General features: G+C 40.7%; 6 protein-coding genes across 6 annotated transcripts; 2 read left to right on the forward strand and 4 right to left on the reverse strand.

Moving 5' to 3' along the window:
- Positions 1–700: 700 nt before the first annotated feature.
- On the reverse strand, positions 701–1028 carry GCK72_021944 (uncharacterized protein; the record flags this gene model as incomplete). Its single annotated transcript, XM_053734583.1, has 2 exons — positions 701–748; positions 804–1028. 2 exons carry the CDS (start codon positions 1026–1028, stop codon positions 701–703), a joined length of 273 nt encoding a protein of 90 aa, XP_053583496.1.
- Positions 1029–1624: 596 nt separating this feature from the next.
- Positions 1625–2411, reverse strand: GCK72_021945 (uncharacterized protein; the record flags this gene model as incomplete). Its single annotated transcript, XM_003105238.2, has 2 exons — positions 1625–2107; positions 2154–2411. The coding sequence occupies 2 exons, from the start codon at positions 2409–2411 to the stop codon at positions 1625–1627; spliced, it is 741 nt and encodes a 246-aa protein (XP_003105286.2).
- A 1172-nt stretch (positions 2412–3583) lies between these two features.
- GCK72_021946 (uncharacterized protein) lies at positions 3584–6879 on the forward strand (the record flags this gene model as incomplete). The annotated part of the gene is made up of 6 exons (XM_003105265.2): positions 3584–3929; positions 5032–5149; positions 5193–5405; positions 6288–6404; positions 6455–6673; positions 6717–6879. 6 exons carry the CDS (start codon positions 3584–3586, stop codon positions 6877–6879), a joined length of 1176 nt encoding a protein of 391 aa, XP_003105313.2.
- Positions 6880–7130: 251 nt separating this feature from the next.
- Positions 7131–10732, reverse strand: GCK72_021947 (uncharacterized protein; the record flags this gene model as incomplete). Its single annotated transcript, XM_003105144.2, has 3 exons — positions 7131–7325; positions 8566–9215; positions 10273–10732. The coding sequence occupies 3 exons, from the start codon at positions 10730–10732 to the stop codon at positions 7131–7133; spliced, it is 1305 nt and encodes a 434-aa protein (XP_003105192.1).
- Positions 10733–11951: 1219 nt separating this feature from the next.
- On the forward strand, positions 11952–15552 carry GCK72_021948 (uncharacterized protein; the record flags this gene model as incomplete). Its single annotated transcript, XM_003105210.2, has 8 exons — positions 11952–12010; positions 12095–12200; positions 12518–12670; positions 13110–13264; positions 13312–13468; positions 14561–15016; positions 15070–15258; positions 15484–15552. 8 exons carry the CDS (start codon positions 11952–11954, stop codon positions 15550–15552), a joined length of 1344 nt encoding a protein of 447 aa, XP_003105258.2.
- A 674-nt stretch (positions 15553–16226) lies between these two features.
- On the reverse strand, positions 16227–18823 carry GCK72_021949 (uncharacterized protein; the record flags this gene model as incomplete). Its single annotated transcript, XM_003105242.2, has 4 exons — positions 16227–16542; positions 17303–17642; positions 18159–18270; positions 18647–18823. The coding sequence occupies 4 exons, from the start codon at positions 18821–18823 to the stop codon at positions 16227–16229; spliced, it is 945 nt and encodes a 314-aa protein (XP_003105290.2).
- Between the last annotated feature and the right edge of the window lie 587 nt (positions 18824–19410).

Consider the following 19410-nt stretch of genomic DNA (forward strand, 5'->3'; position numbering starts at 1 on the left):
CTGGAACTCTCTGACGGATAATTTCTCCGAAAAAAAAAAGTTGGAGAATCGGAGAAGTCGGATATCCGATTCACCGACTCCGAACAAGCCTGCTACATATATACTTTTCTTATCTAATACCTTCACAATAATGTGGATGACTTATTAGTAGGAAACCTAAAAACTGCATAGGGTCATCGATTTGTGTCATTTTAAGCTTATACGTTTAGGGTAATAGAACATTCAGTGAATTTCAAAACATCAACTTTTCTTCAAATTCTAGTTGCAAAACGTCGTGTTTACCCGCTTTCAGAAAATCTGATACATATTTATTTGATATGTAGTCTGCTCTCCCCCTGCCCCCTTCTCACCTTCAAACGTCAGCGCAAATCTCCAAAATTATAGCTTTGTTACGTAAGGAAAGCAATTTGCAAATTCCAGTCAACAAATGCGTTGAAAATTCCGAAATAGCTCGTTCTGATTTGAGATAACGGATTGAAGTAAAACGGAATCCAAATTATGACTTTTTTGAACACTGATTTATTGAAGATAACTATAATGGAATGAAGAAAAAAAAACAAATTTATCGAAGCTGAAGCCGAAAAAACTAGCTTGGTAGATGGATAATTGATGAGAGGCAGAAGTAGAGGTATCAGATTTTTTTCTAAAAAGATTCTTATCAAACTGTCATTCAGAAAATGAACTTACTCCAATGGAAGAATTATGGAACCTCGCCGCGGCAGACGAATTGAAACAGTTGGTAGACACTCTAGAATTCAACTTTGATCAGTACATCTTCAAAAAACTATAAAACTATCACTCACCCTCCAAACGCGTCTCCAGAATCCGAGTCTTGGTACCTCTCGGCCATGAGGATGTCTTAAGACGACAGTGAAGATTGGTGTCGGTGCAGTTCTATCGTTAGCGACATACGACAAGGCACGCGTGTATTGTCTGACAATCGGGAACGTTTCGGTGCCGAGCTCATTGATAACACGTGGTGGACGTTGCGGAATATTAAGGCTTTCGAAAAGGGAAGCGGGGTCCATTTTGGAAGGAAAAGGGGTTGTAAATGGAGAATTGGGTATCATCTTGCCTTGGGTGGGATCAGAAGAATCAGAAAAAAACGAAACGGAAGAAATGTGAAAGAGAATTCGTTGGAACCGAGTTTGTAGCGAGTCAAAAGATCATGAAATGGCAACATTCGTGGATTCAATTCAATTCACAGAAAATGGAGGTTAGGAAGAAGGTGTTGAATCAGAGAACAAAATACTTACAAGGGAAGACTTTGGAGACGCGGCTTTCAAAGGATCAATAAATTTGGTTTAAAGAGCATTCGACTACGGGGAGTCCATTTTTGAAGTCAAAACCTGCTCTGCGGGCCAAGTTATGAGCTTTCAAACTTTTCACCTAGTCAAGCTTTTTCACATGGAATTCCAAATAGACCGCATATACGTCACCGCGTAGTTCCATTTGTGTTCCCCCAGCGGTTTACCTGTGCTCGTACGTTGCAAAGAAGAAAATCTTGCGTATACTATTTGCTGATTTTGGAAATTGCGACTTTCGTAAAAATGTTTATTACTTAATATTTATTTTCACAGAAAAAATTGAAAATTTCAAAATTTACATTTGAAAAGCATAAAGATTATCCAAATTCGATCGTATGAAAGTGTTCTTCTGGCACAGTGTACACCATAGTGACGCGTTTCTTCTCATTTCCATGCACATATTTCCAGCTGACATATAACTTCCCTTCTTGCACAAATACTTTGGTACTTTTACCGTTCTCATAGACACATGCGCCTCTCAACAAGATGGCACCTTCTTGTGTCTGGTTCCTGATCAAAACCAATTCCAACAGATTTTTCCTGACGATGTTGAGTTTGACATGAGCCTCATACATGAATTCCTTGACACTCTCTCCTTTTTGCTGGTCGGAAATGAATTCCGCTACTCCTTGAAAATTTGATGCATCTGGCACCCATTTGGCCAAAAGATCCTCTGGGATATCTTCCAGACACTTGATCTTTTTGTAGTGTTCCTTTCGTTCTTTCATTGTTTTGTGGAGAACCAGCTGAAAATCTCTTTTGAGACCCACGATTTCATCAGTGAGTTTTGCGATGTCGTTCTGAAAAAAATTATCAATTTTTTGACAGCAAGTTAGCATGTCTTACATCAATATCAGAAGGAAAAAAATATGGCAAGACAGCCGAGAAGACAATAATTCCTAAAATCATGTAGCCTATAACTTTCGAGTCGTCTGTCTCATCTCTCTTTATTATTTTAGTAGAAGCTTCGAGGACTGGAGATGGTGGATTAGTTGTCCTTGGAGTTTCTTCAGTTCTCTCTTCTATAAAAGAGACATCCGATGCCATCGAGTCAGAGACAAACTCGAACGATGAGTCATCAGAGCCAGAAGAGAAATCGACCATGCTGAAAATAATTTTATTTGAAGAAACACCAAAACCGAGTGAATAAATGGAAAATGAATAGCGGTGCTGTCCCGACTGAAAACCGGCCAAAATAGAACCGCCCCCAATCGAAACCGCCCGATTTAGAACCGCCCCAATTCTTCCCGGAGAACTCGGTGGTGTTAATGAAGGCTATTCGGATTCTCCCTTTTTGACAAACAATAGTTAGTCTGTTCACTAATCTAGATTTCCAGGAGAATAACTTTACCTTCTGGGAATCTACTCATCTCATGACAAAGAAAAGACGACAGATGAATTTGTGCAAGAAAGATTATCTGTCTAATGATGAGATGGCTCTTTTTGATCTAAGCAATTAGTGACTTGTGACAGGATCCATTGTCAATATGACGACAGGTACGTTTATGGGAAACCAAAGTCACTGGGTCTGGCAGATCTTTTGGCAAAGAATAGTATGCGGGGAGTATCTATCAAGGTTGAGCGGAACTCTGTTTTCTGTCATTTTAAGATTTTTCCGTCGTTTGCCTAGAGGGTATCAGCATGTAAAATTTGTCCGCCTACTCGAATTTACTGATATTCTTTGATTTTTTTTTTGCAGCAACGCTTTCAGTTTTTGCCCAAAAAAGGAAATTTAACACAAATATAGCCATTTTTTTTTAGCTTATTCAAGACCGATATTCAGCTCAACTTTGATCTCTATACAAATAAGAAGACTGAATATCTCTTCAAGAAACCTTCCCGTGGTCCATTTTCAAGGAATTCTTTGGGTTTGCTCATCCTCAGATCTCCCTTGGACATCCGTACCCTCCATACACATAAACAGGCACCCAACAGTAGTTGGGTCTACTCCAACATCCATTATGTGTTGAATGTTCTTGTTGTTGCAACATTCATCTCCTTCCTTCCTCTCCCCCTTCTACTCCTCCTCCCATCAAAATTCGTGTACAACGGAACAACACAACACTAGAACCTCCTGTCAAACTCATCAATTGTCAGTCAAGTCAGGTGTGGAAAATGAGTGGGGCAGCTGTCTTTAACGGTTGGGAAGGGGCGTGGCTTATGTGAATGGGTGGATGATGATGACATGAGATGTGCTCAGGTGGCTTGTTTCACATTCTATTTTCAAACTTGTCAAGTTTCGAAACACAACTTTTGATTTGATTTCTCGCTTCAACATGAGCTCTTCTTTGACCTCAATATTATTATTCCTAATCATCCTTATCCCATCCACATCCGCCAAGACGCCATGCTCCCCATCTTGGCTCCACATCGCCCACCTCGACTCCTGCTTCCTATCTGCCCCTCAGCCAGCAGAGTTCTCCGAGGCTCAAGACTACTGTAACCAGATGAATAGCAGTCTTGTAGTCATAAATTCAGAAGACGAGGGGTCAATAGTCCGCGAGTTTTTCGCCAGAGAAAATCCAAGTTTCTTTAATTGGATTGGAATGAGGTGGGATGAGAGGAAGGCGGAGTTTGAGTGGGTTGATGGGAAGAAGAGGAACTACACATACTTTTTGCCCGGTGAGTTCGTCATTAGGATGTTCTAGGTTTTTAGAAAGACACAATCATGTCTGTATTCTACCGTAAAGCCTGTAATAGAGGCGCACCCGCTAGCAAGAGTTTGGATCATCCTATCTCGGCTGTCTTTAAAGATATGAAGATTTTTTCAACAAAAGAAAGATTTTATGAATATTAAGCTATATTTTGTCAGTTGGATTTTATATTTTCTTTGGGAACCGAGATATGCCGCTGCAAACAGGCACAGCTAGGTGCGCCTCCATTACAGGTTTTACGGTATGTTTGAGGGAAGGTCACCGAGTGACCGTAGAGATATGACACCTGTATCATTGGAAAGCTGAGAAAACGCTGATTCCAAATATATATCCAGTTTTTGCCGTTGAAACCTGGTATTTGAGAAAAACGAGGTCAAAGTTCGGACCACCGGTAACCCACACCACGCTGACGATGTTTTTCACACGTTGGTAAAATAATGACTTGTCAGCGACTTTGACCATGTTTTTCTTGAATACCAGGTTTTGAGGGTAAAAATTGATTACATATTTAGAATCAGCGATATCTCAGTTTTCCATACTTGTCACGGGCCGGGCCGGGCCGGGCCCGCTAAAAAAATCTTCCGGCCCGGCCCGGGCCGGCCCGTCAAAATATTGAAAAAAAAGCTTGCTGCGGGCCCTGCGGGCCGGCCCGGGCCCTGAAATTTTCAGAGGGCCCGGCCCGGCCCGGCCCGTGATTTGACAAGTATGCAGTTTTCCAATGATATAAGTCACTTCCAGGCTTGGTCGAGGTCGGGAAATCGGGATACTCGATTTCTCGGTTTTCCCGAAAAAAAGTTTCGAGAAAAATTTCGAGTACTCGATTTCTCGAAAAAAAACTCGAGAAAAATTTCGAGTACTCGATTTCCCGAAAAATAATTTCGAGAAATTTTTTCGTTCTCGATTTTCCCGAAAAGTTTTTCTCGACCAAGCCTGGTCACTTCCCATAACTCCACGGATCTTTCCTAGTGAGCAGGAATCTTAAAACCAGCACTATATCTTAGCATATCTTAGAAGATTCCCAGCGTCTGTCCTATGCATTGTCTGTTTATCCAGATATATATTCATTTCAGACGAGCCAGGTGTCTCCGGAGAATGTATCGCGTGGGTTCTCGACGATAATCTAGACGGTTGGCAAGCCATCAGTTGCCACTACTCCCAATTCTTCATGTGCCAAAAACCAGCGGAAGGGTAACTTCATATATGTGTCTCTATATACGTCTTAAAATTCCAGAATCGTCACCACGTGGCATCGTGACGATGAGGGTGTCATCACTAGTCCCAACTATCCCGAACCTTATGAAAACCTGGAATACGACACTCACATCATCAAGTCAGAACCGGGAACCCGGATACTGATGTACTTTGAGAATGTGGAGACCGAGCAGAATTGTGACGTCATCACGGTGTCAGATGATTATGGAATATCGGGCAGAACGCTGTTTAGGTGAGTTTTTTTTTGAGATTTTTGTGGTTTTTCCGAATAAGCGTATTTGCAAACATTTTAACTCCATTGAAACTCAATATTATGATCTGGAAAATATACTAAATTGTAGATCTCAGCGAGTTCTATATCTCTGGCCTGCTATGGGCCGGATGACTAATTGTTAAGGTGCCGCGGAGCGGTCTAGAATGGTTTTTTGATTATTTTCGCGGTTTTAGCACATTTTCCTTTCCCGTGTCGGTCCGGTTCGTTTGCAAGTTTGAATAAAAGTTTTCTACGTTTAATTCGGGAGAAAACCTACCGTATCTCCCAAATTTTTGCTTTGAGACTCTTGAAACTTGGATTTCCAGAATCAGCGGATTTCCAGCTTTCAGAAAAATATAATCATGCATATGTTCTGAAATTTCTGAGATTTGAGTCTTGCCATCGACTCCCTGACTTATAAAACCTACTGTATCTTCGCCATTTTCGCTCCGAGACCAGTGATAGCTAGATATTCAAAATCACCGAATTCTCAGCTTTCATAAAAGTATAATCATGCCTATCTTCTGAAATTTTGGGTAACTCGAGACTCACCACTAACAAAAATGTAGAACCTCCGAACTGCAAAACCTAACGTATTTAGGCCGTTTTCGCTCCAAGACCCATGAAACCCAGATATTCATAATCAGCGGATTCCCAGCTTTCAGAAAAGTATAATCATGCCCGGATTTGAAATTATGGGTAACTCGAGGCTCCCCACTTAAACCTCTGAACTGTAAAGCCTACTGTATCTTCGCCATTTTCGCTCCAAGACCCTTGAAACTCAGATATTCAGAATCATCGTATTCTCAGCTTTCAGAAAAGTATAATCATGCCTATGTTCTAAAATTTCAAAATGTTCAGACTCTCCGGCACCCACCGTAACCACTCAGTAATCAGTAATCGGAATCACGTGATGCTAAACTTTAAATCAGATGAGGATGGTGTTGGCAAAGGTTTTCAGATGAGATACAGAATACTGTAAGTTGAAGACATCCGGACACACAGACAGACTCTTCAAATAATTCCAGCCGTCCACTCCCTCTGAAAGTCTTCTCCTCGAATTCATATGGTACCGTAACCTCGAACAACTATCCGACATCTCCAGACTCCTTCCTTATTCAGTATTATTTGATTCAGTGCCCAATGGAATTCCACGTGGCACTTACAGCAAAAGCTATGCAATTGGATAAGAACGATCGAGTCAAAGTGCACAATGGTGCTGATGAAAAGTGGAAAAAGCTGAGAATGTGAGAGATTTTGTTCAATTTCAGAAAACGTATATATTTTCAGCTTCCGACAATTCTCTCCTCAATCCGCCGACGCTATAAAGTCGACACAAAACTCCATGTTCATCTCATATGACACCGGAGAGCAGTACATGTCAACTAATCATTGGGCATTCGAGTATCAATGTGTTCCCGACGGCAATTTGGGCGCCGAGATTGAAATTTAATCTGAAAATTCTGGAATTTGGAAGTTCAGACATAAATAAATAATTTAATAATAATAATAGTCAATTTACTACATGATATGGGGGGCTAAAAATGAAAGGGCGAGATCACATTCTAGTTAAAAACACACAGAGAAGTAGAGGAGACGGGAAACGGAATTGCTCGAAATTGGAATAAAAATGGTTTCGTATAATGAAAAAATAAAATGAAAATCATATTTTAACATTTACTAGGCCAGAGGAGCGGATAGTGATTAAGCCATTGAGTTGGAGCTTCCAGAAGTCGACGCAACAATCTCATCGCCATCCTCCACCGTGTTCGTCGGCTTATCCTCCACATCGTCCCTATCGTCCGAGATTTTCGCGAAGAGATTCTTGAAACGCTTCTTATCCTTCGCATTCTGATCACGAATTGTCGTCTTGCACACGAGGATTTGTTGAGCGGCCGCCTGGAAACACAAATCCGTTTCAGGCATGTCCGCGAGGTGCGGTTCCCCGCGGTTCTCAAGTTGAGACTTCTCAACTAGAGGCACGCGCCGCAGCACGCGACGCACGCGGTGGGGCGCACTTGCGCTGGCAGCCGGCCGCGTCTTTTGAACGGGATAAAGCGAAATAAGACTATTCTACGGGGTTTCTCGTGAATATTGTTCATTCTTTCGCATATTTTCTCAAAAAAACGAACGAAAAAAAGATTTATTGATTTTTTTCACATCGTATCACGTTTGAGTTGAGAAAATATGCGAGAAAAGTGAATAAAACCACTATTACACAATGAGATTGAAAATACGAAAGAATTTGAACAAACTCGAGCACTAAACACAATTATAATGATAGATAAGACAATTTTGGACAAAAACATATATAATACACTTTCGAAGTAGAGGAAAAACATCTATTTTCATCATTTTCGCTTGACTCTTTGACTACGCTTTGACTACGCCTTCGCTTGACTCTTTGACTACGCTTTGACTACGCCTTCGCTTGACTCTTTGACTACGCTTGGCTCTTTGACTCACTTTACCAAATACGGGGCAAATACTTCTTCACTATTTTATGGCAGATTTCAATCTCATTGTGTAATAGTGGTTTTATTCACTTTTCTCGCATATTTTCTCAACTCAAACGTGATACGATGTGAAAAAAAATCAATAAATATTTTTTTCGTTCGTTTTTTTGAGAAAATATGCGAAAGAATGAACAATATTCACGAGAAACCCCGTAGAATAGTCTTATTTCGCTTTATCCCGTTCAAAAGACGCGGCCGGCTGCCAGCGCAAGTGCGCCCCACCGCGTGCGTCGCGTGCTGCGGCGCGTGCCTCTAGTTGAGAAGTCTCAACTTGAGGTGCGGCCGTAACCTCATACCCGGACATGCCTGATCCGTTTGTAGGTCTTTCAATGAAAGAGATGGATTAAGTCCAGGTATCAATCGGATGGACTATGAAGAGGGATTAGTGCGGGGCTCGCGAGCTACGAATGACGTATCCAGTAAATCAAAAGTCGTGTGATCTCTATAAACTACAAAGGAAGTACGTAAATCCGCTAGAATTTGACAGAATTTAATCGAAGAATGTGACAAATCCGCAACAAATTTTTCAATTTTCACAAATTCTTGATGACAGAAAAGCTCCGCCCAAAGAGCACGGTGGCCACATTATTCTGCTCTTTTCTCACGGTGAGACGATGTCTTACCTTATTATCCGGCTCGACTTGAACAATCTTCTCGAACAACTTCATCGCATCACGGACCTCGCTCATCGTCAAAAGAGCGGTAGCCTTTCGGTACAACGCCTTCACGTTGTCAGGCTTAGTCTCCAACACCTTATCACACCACTTGATGCATTCCAGATTCTCATTTTGTTTCGAGCACACCAAACTCAAGTTGAGATACGCTCCATTGAGAATCGTCTCGCGCTCGGCCATCTTCTCCGGATCCGTCGATTTCTCGTATTCCAACACCTCCTCGGCACGCTTGTACTTGTTGTAGGCCAGTTTAAGATTTCCCTTCTGCAAGTACATCGTACCACGGTCCTTGGCATTCTTGGCGGCCTCCAACTTCTCCTCGGCACTCATCTCCCATGTGGCCGGCACCTTTTCGAATTCTTTAAGGAAAATGGTGAACTCGAGTGGCGCATTGACTGGGATATTCGATCCGGCTGGCGGATTGTTTCCGTAAGTGTACTTGTGTCCGCGAATCTCGATTTTCGACTTCTCGCCGAGTTGGAAACGACGGAGAGCCCGCTCGACACCTTCTGGAAGTCCCTCTTCGGATCCCTCGCCAATGTGGAAGGTGACCTCGCGGTTGTAGAATTCGGTGCCTTGATAGGTTCCGACGCAGTGAGCTAGAATGAGAAAATCGATTATTTCGTATAAATTTCGTCTAGTTCTCTGATTTTTGAACTGCGTCTCATTGCCTAAGTTCTTGAAACCGAGAAAATTCGATTTTCCAGCCCATTACGATGAATTAGGACGGGAGAGAACCGGTTCTCTAGCAATAAAAATAGTCAATTATAGCGTTTTCCGGGTCGATTACAGTCTTTCTAAAGACACCGTAAATGTTGAGTGTTTGAACGGGCAAGTCGATCATTCTGAAGTTTTCGCCCAGAAACTTCGACTTTCACTTTTTTTAGTCACATATTTCGCTATTTCCTGGTTTTAAAGATATTTTCAAACTTGCAAACGCGCCGGCGCGTAACTCGGTTCAAACTCAATGCAATGAACTGAAAAATATAGCAAAATGTAAATCTCAGCGAGCTCCATACTTGTCAAATCACGGGCCGGCCCGCGGGCCGGCCCGCAGGGCCCGGAACCAAAAAATTATTTTTGAAAAATAGAATTGAAAGTCTTGGAAATTAAATTTTTTCTTCGGTCTATACTAAATCAAGGTCGGGGGATTCGATTAGACTACTTTCAGAAGCCTCCAGCAAGTTCTTGATCCTGATTCTGATCATCGGCTGATCATCACAGAGACTTTGAGAGGCTCAAAGTTTATAGTGACAAAATAACTTATTCTGACAATTTCCGTTTGCACTTGTTGTCTTTTTATAATTTCTAATCAATAATATGTTTGCCATAAAGTAGTAAACGAAAAAACAATGGGAAAACGACGAAAATTTTTTTTTTCAATATTTTGACGGGCCGAACGGGCCGGGCCGGAAGATTTTTTTAGCGGGCCCGGCCCGGCCCGGCCCGTGACAAGTATGGCGAGCTCTATCTTTCTGATATAGTACGGACAGGTTTTTTGGGCTCTTTTTCCCGGCCCGTTCTATATCAGAGAGATAGAGCTCGCCGAGATCTACATTTTGCTATATTTTTCAGTTCATTGCATTGTTTGAACCTAGTTACAGCGCCGGCCCGGTTTGCAAAGATGAAAATACATTTTCATCATCATTTTCTTACCTACAACTCTGCTGGTATCATTCGGATACGAGTTCTTGGATCCCTCAACAATAACAGTCCTCTGAATAGTTCCATCTCGATCCGGCGAGATGTCCTCAGCACTCCACTCGAACAACTCCACCTCGAAAACCAAAGTGGCACCGCCTGGAATCTTCGGTGGTGATCCAGCGTCTCCGTAACCGTAATCCGATCGAATCGTGAACTCGGCGACCTCTCCCTTGGTCATAGTGGCCACTCCGAGATCCCATCCCTTGATGACATTTCCACGACCGAGGTTGAAAGTGAACTGATCTCCTCTATCGCGGGATGAGTCGAACTTCGTTCCGTTCTCAAGGGTTCCAACGTAATGCACTTTGACGGTGGTTCCGGTCGTCGGCTTGACGATTCCTTGTCCCTCCTTCTTGACGAGTTTCAGCACTCCGCCGTCTTGTTTAGGGGTGATGTCGATTTTCTCAGCCATCGCGTGGATTTGGAGAGAGTTGGGTTTTTGGTACTGAAACGTTGCGATTTTTTATATTACGATAAGTTCAGGGTCACGGGGTTAACGGTTGGCAGAGAAATAGAGCGAATACACGTAGAAAAATGCGTTTTCAAGACGTTTTCTAGCCAATTTCAGCGCTTTTCACCTTGTTTTCTATAGAAATCTGCTGAATACGCTCTAATTGTGGTAAAGCTGGTGTTATTTAAAGAGGATTAGCAAGCACAGATCATTTTTTCGCAAGAAAATTCATTGATTTTGGCTTTTTTCGTGTGTTTTTCGTAGTTTCGATTTCATTTTTCACCTGTTGGCTTCTCGCGCGACTCCTGGGAATGGCGGCTTCCGCGAATTTTTTTTCGTTTTTGAACAGATTTGATTGATAAAATTACGCTTTCTTTCAATCGCGCCGAGCACATTTATTATCGAAAATCGAGATTTTTAACGGTAAAATAGCGAAAAGTTAATGATTACAACTGAAAACTCCTCAACTCACAAAAATTTTCAGTTTTCGCGCTGAAATTATATAAATTATAGTCATTTTTGCCTATATTTAACGTTTTCAGCCTCTAATTTATCGAAAACATATGAAAAATGGGGAAAACCCGATTTCGCTACTTTTTCTAGTCGGAAAGCTAGTTTCGCATGAAAATTGATAATATTATGCTTCCTTCCAGTCTCGCTGAGCGCATTTATTATCAAAAATCGCGAATTTGTACGGAGAAATAGCGGCATAACTGAAAACTCCACAACTCACGAAAATGTTTATTTTTCGTGCTGGAATTATACCAATTATGGTCATTTTTGCCTATTTTTACCGTTTTCAGACCAAAATTTAGCAAAAACAGATGAAAAACGGAAAAATTCGCACCCGGAAGCTCAAAAATCATCATAAAGCTCCAACTTCTCGAATAATCCACGCCTACATGGGCTCTAGAAAATTCTATTCTCCTGCTCGTCAATTCTGCTGCCTAGTCCGCAATCGGTCACGTTGGTGTGTTTGCGTACAATACACCGAGTGCCGAACGCCGGCGTCCTTGACCGTAGCCTGAAAAAGAATTCGATTTCTTCGGAGGGTTCTCGTTATCTCTGTTCCCCATCGATTTTCGTCGTTTTACTTGAGAAAAAATGAAGAAAATAGAATGAAAAGTAGTTTTAAAAGCTTTAAAAAGACATTTTCAGTAATTTGCCGCCATTGAACGCTATGAACATCACCGATGAGTACGATCATTTGGCACCGAAGTTGATTGGAAAGAAGGAGGGGTTAGTAATTAAATTTTTTAACGGGATTTTCTAGATTGTAGCAGTTTTATAGCAACTTTGATTGATTTTCCATTAATTTTCCAGCACATTTGCCTACTTCACTGTTCGTGATCGTTGGCCAAAGATCGTCACTAGCCTTGTGGATCAATTGGCTCGGAGACGAGCAGAACTCATCGAGCAGTATGGAAATGTAGGTTTTCTGATAAAGCTTTAAAAAAATGATATATTTGCTATTATTCAGATAAAAATTTCCTCTCCAAAAGAGATTTTGAGAACGTTTGAATTTGAAAAAAACCTGAAATTAGGCGGTGATCTTGAATGAGGACTAGGGCTTAGTAGATTTAAGTTTTGGTTGGATCTGATATTTTATCAATAGGAAGAAGATACTGGGAATTTTTCAAGCATATATATAGCTTGAATTCAAGTAAAAATGTTCAGAAAATTTCCAGTTTTGAAAAAAAAAATCCTCCAATTAAAAAAAAAAACTTCATAATTGTTCTTTTCCAGGGTGTCGAAAGAGACATTGCTGACATACTCGAAAAGTTTGCTAAACTTCGCTACGAGATCATGACCGACAAAGCGTTGTGCAATCTCTGTGAAGACCGTCTGGACGGGAGGAAATGGCGAGAGATGTTGAATGATATGCGGACAGGGATCATGGTAAGAATTAATTTACTAGGGAAGGTCATGGGACGTTATATATATATATATATCATTGGAAAGCTGAGAAAACGTTGATTTCAAATATATATTCAGTTTTTGCCCTCGAAGCCTGGTATTCAAGAAAAACGAGATCAAAGATCGGAAAATATAGAGAACTAGCGGGCCAGAAAAATAATGATTTGTCATTTTTCTGAATTTTTATCTTTTTTTTTCGAATATCAGGCATCGAGCGCAAAAACTGAATATGTATTTGAAATCAGCGTCTTCTCAGCTTTCCAATGATATAGGTCACGTCCCATAACTCCTAACTGACTCCATGACTTTTCCTAGTTAGTGCAGAATTATTCTACGGTAGATCTACAGTAACCCAATCAGTATTTTTCAAAACGACCATAACCTGATCTCACAAAAAAACAAAAATTAAAAAAATTTTCAGCCCAACGACACCGAGGAGCTGACCTACTTCAAGGGACCATGGCTCTTCGTCGAGTGTTTCCTGTACCGCTACATTTACAGCGCATTCAATATCACTAACCATTTGGGACAAATGGATTATTTCGAGGAGTCGAAGAAAAAGAACTTCATGGATCAGTGAGTCTAAATAGTTTTCACAATTTAAAAAAAAAACTTAATTACAGTCTCCCACAAATCGAGGAGTCCGCCGCGTTCCTCATGAAAATCTCCGCGAAAGATGCTCCAGTTCACGAGCTCTTCGGAATTAACACGATACTCAAATCGAGTTTGTGGGGAAACCGTGCGGATATGTCGTTGACTGGTGGTGATGATCATACCATGGTGAGTACAGTAGGAAAAACAGTTTTCTTGCCAAAAAATCTCATTCTAAAATCCCTGGCATCCCGAAAAACGGCGTGTGTGTGGAATGGAAAAAATCGAAATGTTTTGCGCGGATTCATCCCGGAAACCATGGGAACAGGTCATACTCATTATGAGTGTGTGAGTACAATGAGAGACGCAGAGTCTAGTGCATTAGCAGAGATAGAGAGAGGGAGGGGTAATTAGCAGACTTGTAAAGGCTCATAACTCGCTTCAAACTGAGTTTTATAAACTGAAAAATATATGAAAATGAAGATATCGACGAGTTCTATATGTATCCTTGACATAATACGGGATGGGAAAAAGTGGCAATTTTTTTAATATACACTTTTCTGGAAGCTGGAAATGTGAGGATTCTGAAAATCTACATTTCATGGGTCTTGGAGGAAAAATTAGGGAGATATGGTAGGGTTTATGAGTCAGGGAGTCGATGGCAAGACTCATATTTCGAAAATTTCAGAACATTATACTTTCTCAAAGCTGAGAATCCGCTGATTCTGAAAATCTAGGTTTCATTGGTCTCGGAGAAAAAATTAGGGAAATACGGTGGGTTCTGAAGTTTGGAGGTTTCATTGGTGAGCCTCGAGTCACCCAAAGTTTCAAATATGAGCCTGATTTCAAAAATGTCAACGTTATACGTCTCCTAGCGAAACGTGCCAAGCTTTATATTCATACTTGTAAACCGGGCTTGAAAAAAGTGCCAAAACCCCCGAAATTTCCATAAAAACTACTATGAGCCCGACCCGGGGCTCATAGTAGGTAGGCATCCGGCTCCCAATTTTTGCTCCGAGACCAATGAAACGTAGATTTCCAGAATCCTCACATTTCCAGCTTCCAGAAAAGTATAATCATGCTTATATTTACCAAAAAAACTACTTGCCACTTTTTTCGGCGCGTAGTAGTCCACATAACTCTCCGAGATCTACATTTTGGTATATTTTTCAGCTTATAAAACTCAGTTTGAAGCGAGTTATAGCCCGGGAAAATTACAGAGTTTCTAAGAGATATCATTGAATTCTAACTGTGATCGTTCTAAGAACTCTATTTTTTCAGAAAATGTCTTCAATCGCTGCATCCTCGAAACTCGCCGACTTTGTCCTCATCGACGACGTCAATGAGTTGATCTGTAAGGTCCTTGGACCCCTTCAAATCAACGAGAAAAAACTCAAAAACCGTCGCGTTGACATCGTGTTGGACAACGCCGGTGTTGAGTTAGCCGGTGACTTGGTGCTCGCTGAGTTCCTTCTCGCTCGTGGATTCGCTGACAAAGTGATTGTCCATGGAAAGGCGATCCCATGGTTTGTCAGTGATACCACTGAGAATGACTTCAATTGGGTTGTCGACCAATTGAAAGAGGCTGGTCCGGAGAGCACGAAATTCGGAGAGCAGTTGAAGAAACGAATTGAAAATATGGAGATAATTTTCAAGTGTGATCTCTTCTGGATCTCACCACACCCCTACTATATTATGGAGAAAGAGGCGCCCGAGCTTTTCGAAGAGCTCACTACGGTAGGTATCCTGAAATTTCTAGACCACTTGACCACTTGTTCATCTTCTTCCAGTCCTCACTCTTAATCTTCAAAGGAGATCTCAATTACCGTAAACTGGTCGGTGACCGCGATTGGGATCTCGATACATCGTTCAAAACCGCGTGTCGTGGATTCGCACCGTGTCCATTCTTCGCGTTACGAACGCTTAAGGCGGAGACTGTCGCCGGGCTCAGTGCGGCCTCAATTGATAAGTTGTTGGCGGTAAGTGAGAGTTTTCTAGGCCATCAACTTCAACACGATGAGGCCAGGAATACCAAAGCAGCCGCGCTCTATTGACAACGATGGTGCATTTTTTTGACGCATTTGACGCAAAAAATGTACCATCCTTGTCAATAGAGCGCGGCTGCATTGGCCTCATCGTGTGAGTGGCCTAAGAGTTTTCTAGGCCATGAAGGCTCGGATTCTGAAATTTTTTCTCTTTTTCAGAAATTCGACGAGGACAACTCATGGATGACGTCAGGAGAATATGCCGTCTGCCAATTAGGCGGCGTTTAACCATTTTTCTTTCTCGCTTTTTTTTTCATTTTCACAGCATTGCGAGGCGTAAGGTCGCGAAATCGCGCTCCGTCGCACTAAGGCGCCAAATTCAAATTTTACGTTTAAACCGCGAAAATTCAAATTTTTTCGTTACGCGCCTTACGCGTCGTGCTTTTCTCTCACCTCTAAAAAATTAATCGCATTTTTCTAAACTTTCGCTTCTTCCCATAACTTCTCGAGCTATTTCTTCTGATCTATTCATTTTTCTTTTCTTTTTTTCGCGCCATTTTTTTTCATTTTCTGAGTAGCTTTTCCCTAAAATTATCTTCTCTCACCCCAAGGGCTTATATATATTTTTGTGTGTGTGTGCATTTTCGCTGCGTCGCTACGCAGCGAATTCTATAATATTGTGTGAACCATCGTCTAGTTTTAGTTTCCCTCCATTTTCAATCTGTCTGTCCAGATTACCCTTCCCCTTATTTATTTCTCGTTTCTGAAATAGTATTAATCCATAAAAGTTTGTAGAAAAACCTTTCTTGTCGTTGGAGCCAGCTTCAGAGCTTCATCTGAAAAAATTGTGGATTTTAAGGCTGTGAAAGCCGTAAATATATCAATTAGAAATTCATAATGAGACCAACAACAAAATAGCGGGAAAAACAAAAATTCAAAAAAACGAAAAAAAATTGAATAAATTATAGCAAAAAAGAGTGTCCCGGCTTCCTTCTCTCCTCCGTATTCAACCGATTCCCGATTGCTTCATATAATCCTTTCGCCGTTCTCGTCGCCAACTTCGTCATATCATCGATCGATTCCATTTCCAGAAGACCACCACCGTGTTGTTTGACACATGTGATGTCGTACTCATTGGCATCGTCGGATTCTGGAGTTGACTCGAGATTCTTAGCGACACCAATTAGTAGTTGAGATCGAATACAACATTCCTCTTCGGGCGAGCAGTCGACAAGGTTGGCGGTGCCAATTTTTGAGACTGTTAGGAGCATTGGGCAGCTGAAAAAAATTGATGTTTTTTCATTCAAATTTGATCGTTTTTAGCTCAAATTTGTTCATTTTTCCCCATTTTTCTGTCTGTCTCTGCATTGGTTGGTCCAAATGTCTGCTATGTGCCTGTAATTCCATATGCCTGTTTTGTCCAGTCTGTGTGTGTGTTTGTGCGTCCAGATTTGAAAAATTGAGATTTTTGGATCAATTTTGAGCAATTTCAACCATTTTGGACAATTTTCATCCAATTTTCGAAGATTTTTCATTCAAAACTGATCGTTTTTAGCTCAAATTTGTTCATTTTTTCTCATTTTTATGTCTGTCTGTGCATCGGTTTGTCCAAATTTCTGCTATTTCCATATGTGTGTCTGTAATTCCAGATGTCTGCTTTGTCCAGTCTGTCTGTGTGTTTTTGCGTCTAGATAGGAAAAATTGAGATTTTTGCGGCTTGTTGGATCGATTTTGAGCAATTTCAATCATTTTTGGACCATTTCCATACAATTTTCAATGATTTTTCATGCAAAATTGGTTATTATTGCTCTAATATGTCTGTCTGTCTATCCAGATGCCCATCTGTGTGCCGGTACGTTTTCGTGTCTGTTCGTCCATATGTCTTTTCTACCGTAAAAATGCCGAATTTTCATGATGTTTCAGTGGAAAATTGGGGTATTTAAATAGTTTTTCGTGTAAAAATACGTTTTTTTGGGGTTCTGTGTCATTTTTCTTCATTTTTCACCAATTTTTCTACACATCTGTCCTTCCTGGTTACCTAGTCACAATCAACTTCCACATCGCCACGGGAACCTCTTCATCTCTCACATCTCCTCCGATTCTCGGTCGTTTCAACACAATCGACACTTTTCCACCGTCATCTGGTGTCACATCGACTTCTGGTATCTCTAGATCACTCAACGCTCCAATGATAGCGAGACTACACGCGTCTGGAACACTTCCCGCCCATTGTAATACTGAAATGTCCACGTGGATTTTCCAGCGATAACCGGCGGCCAGTTGAGTTTTCGATAGGTTTGGAATGATGTCAAGTGAGCGGGAGTAGGCGACTTGAAAGGCTGCAGAGAGCTCTTCACCGTATTGATCACCTCCTTTTCCTGAAAAAAAATGAGAGGGTATGAAGAAAATCGACTGAAAATCGCTATTTTCAACTAATTTTCGGTTTTTTTTCAGAAAAAATATATTTTTTAGTCGAAAAATCGCGTTTTTCAACTATTTGTAGTCGAAAAATAGTTTTTTAAGTAAAAAATCGTTATTTTAAACTATTTTTCGTTGATAAATCGATATTTCAACTATTTCTAGTCGAAAAATCACAATTTAAACTATTTTTGTCGGAAAATCGCAATTTTCGACTTTATTTAGTCGAAAAAGCCATTTTTTAGTCGGAAAATCGTTATTTTCAACTATTTTTAGTTAAAAAAACGAATTTTTAGTCAAAAATCTTTATTTTTAGTCAAGAAATCGTTTTTTAGTCGTAACATCGCTGTTTTAGTCGAAAAAAAGCGTTTTCAGTCGAAAAATCCCTTTTTTGTCTATTTTTGAAATTCTTTTTTGAAAAACCCAAAATTTCAGCTTGTCTATCTGAATTCCCATCAATCCAGATGTCCACATACCCGCGAATTGACTGCTAGCATTAGCCGAGAAATCCACGTGGAAACTCATCGGCTGTTTCGGTTGCTTCTCAGCGATCGGGTCGTATGCTTCGAGTTCCAGCTTGATTCCAGCCTGAAATTCAAAAAATGCAGACTTATCACTAGCGCCAAAGTTCAAATTTCACATTTTTCACCATTTTTGAATTTCTTTGGCGAAATAGTCAAATTTTCGACTAACATTCAGAATTAGAAGAAATTCTGAAAATTCATGTTCACATTTTCGGTGAAAAATTTTAAAAATTTCAAAAAAAAATTGGTTCATTCTTTGAAGCGGGGCCTTCACAAGTATGAATTCTTGTCTGTCTGTGTCTCCTGCGCATCCGGATATCCTCATAACCAAAAATCACTTTTTAAAGTTGAAAAATCGTGTTTTTAGTCGATTTTTGAAAAACCTAAATTTCAGCTTTTCTGTCTGTGCATCCTCCTGTGCATCCGGATGTCCTCCTTACCAAAACATCAGTGGTCTGTCCCAATTGCACTCGACAACTTCCATTTGTTCCCGACAAGACGCCCCTCTCGAGAATCATCGGTCGAAAATCTGCACACGCACGTCCGTCATTCCGGATGTCCTGTTCGACGCCGTGGATTAGGAATAGCTTTTCGTCGTCGCTAATGTGTACTTCCATCTGTGGAAAAATTAAAAAAGTTTGATGGAAAAGTAGAAATCACGTTTTTGGGTGGAAAAGGTGCGAAAATTCGCAAGTGTGTCAGTGTGTCCAGATGTCCATGACAAGCAAAGGAAAAAAATGAGAGGGTTATTAAGGAAACTAAAATCGCTATTTTCAACTATTTTTCGTCAACATCGTATTTTAGTCGAAAAATCGCTTTTTTAGTCGAAAATCTTTTTTAGCCAAATTTTTACAAAAAAAAAGTAGACGAGAAATCACAATAATTCACAATTACACGGAAAAATTGGAAATTTGTGCAAAATTAACCATTTTTACATCTTTCTGTGTGTCTGTGTATCCGGATATCCGACTAGGGGGCGTTTTCAGTGATTATATTCGGAATGTATGCCTGGGGCACCGTTGACGCGTTTTGCTAAAATGTTTGACCGTCTGTCTGTGTGTCTGTTTGTCCGAATGTCCACCAGAATGTGAACAATAACAAAATGCAAATAACTAGGGTAAAACTACCCATAAATTGAAAAAAAAAGAAAAAGGTGAGCAACGATTAAAAAAAAGGTTTTATTTTCATTATTTCCAACAAAACA

This window comes from Caenorhabditis remanei, chromosome V (assembly GCF_010183535.1).
Source record: "Caenorhabditis remanei strain PX506 chromosome V, whole genome shotgun sequence".
NCBI classification, from domain to species: domain Eukaryota; kingdom Metazoa; phylum Nematoda; class Chromadorea; order Rhabditida; family Rhabditidae; genus Caenorhabditis; species Caenorhabditis remanei.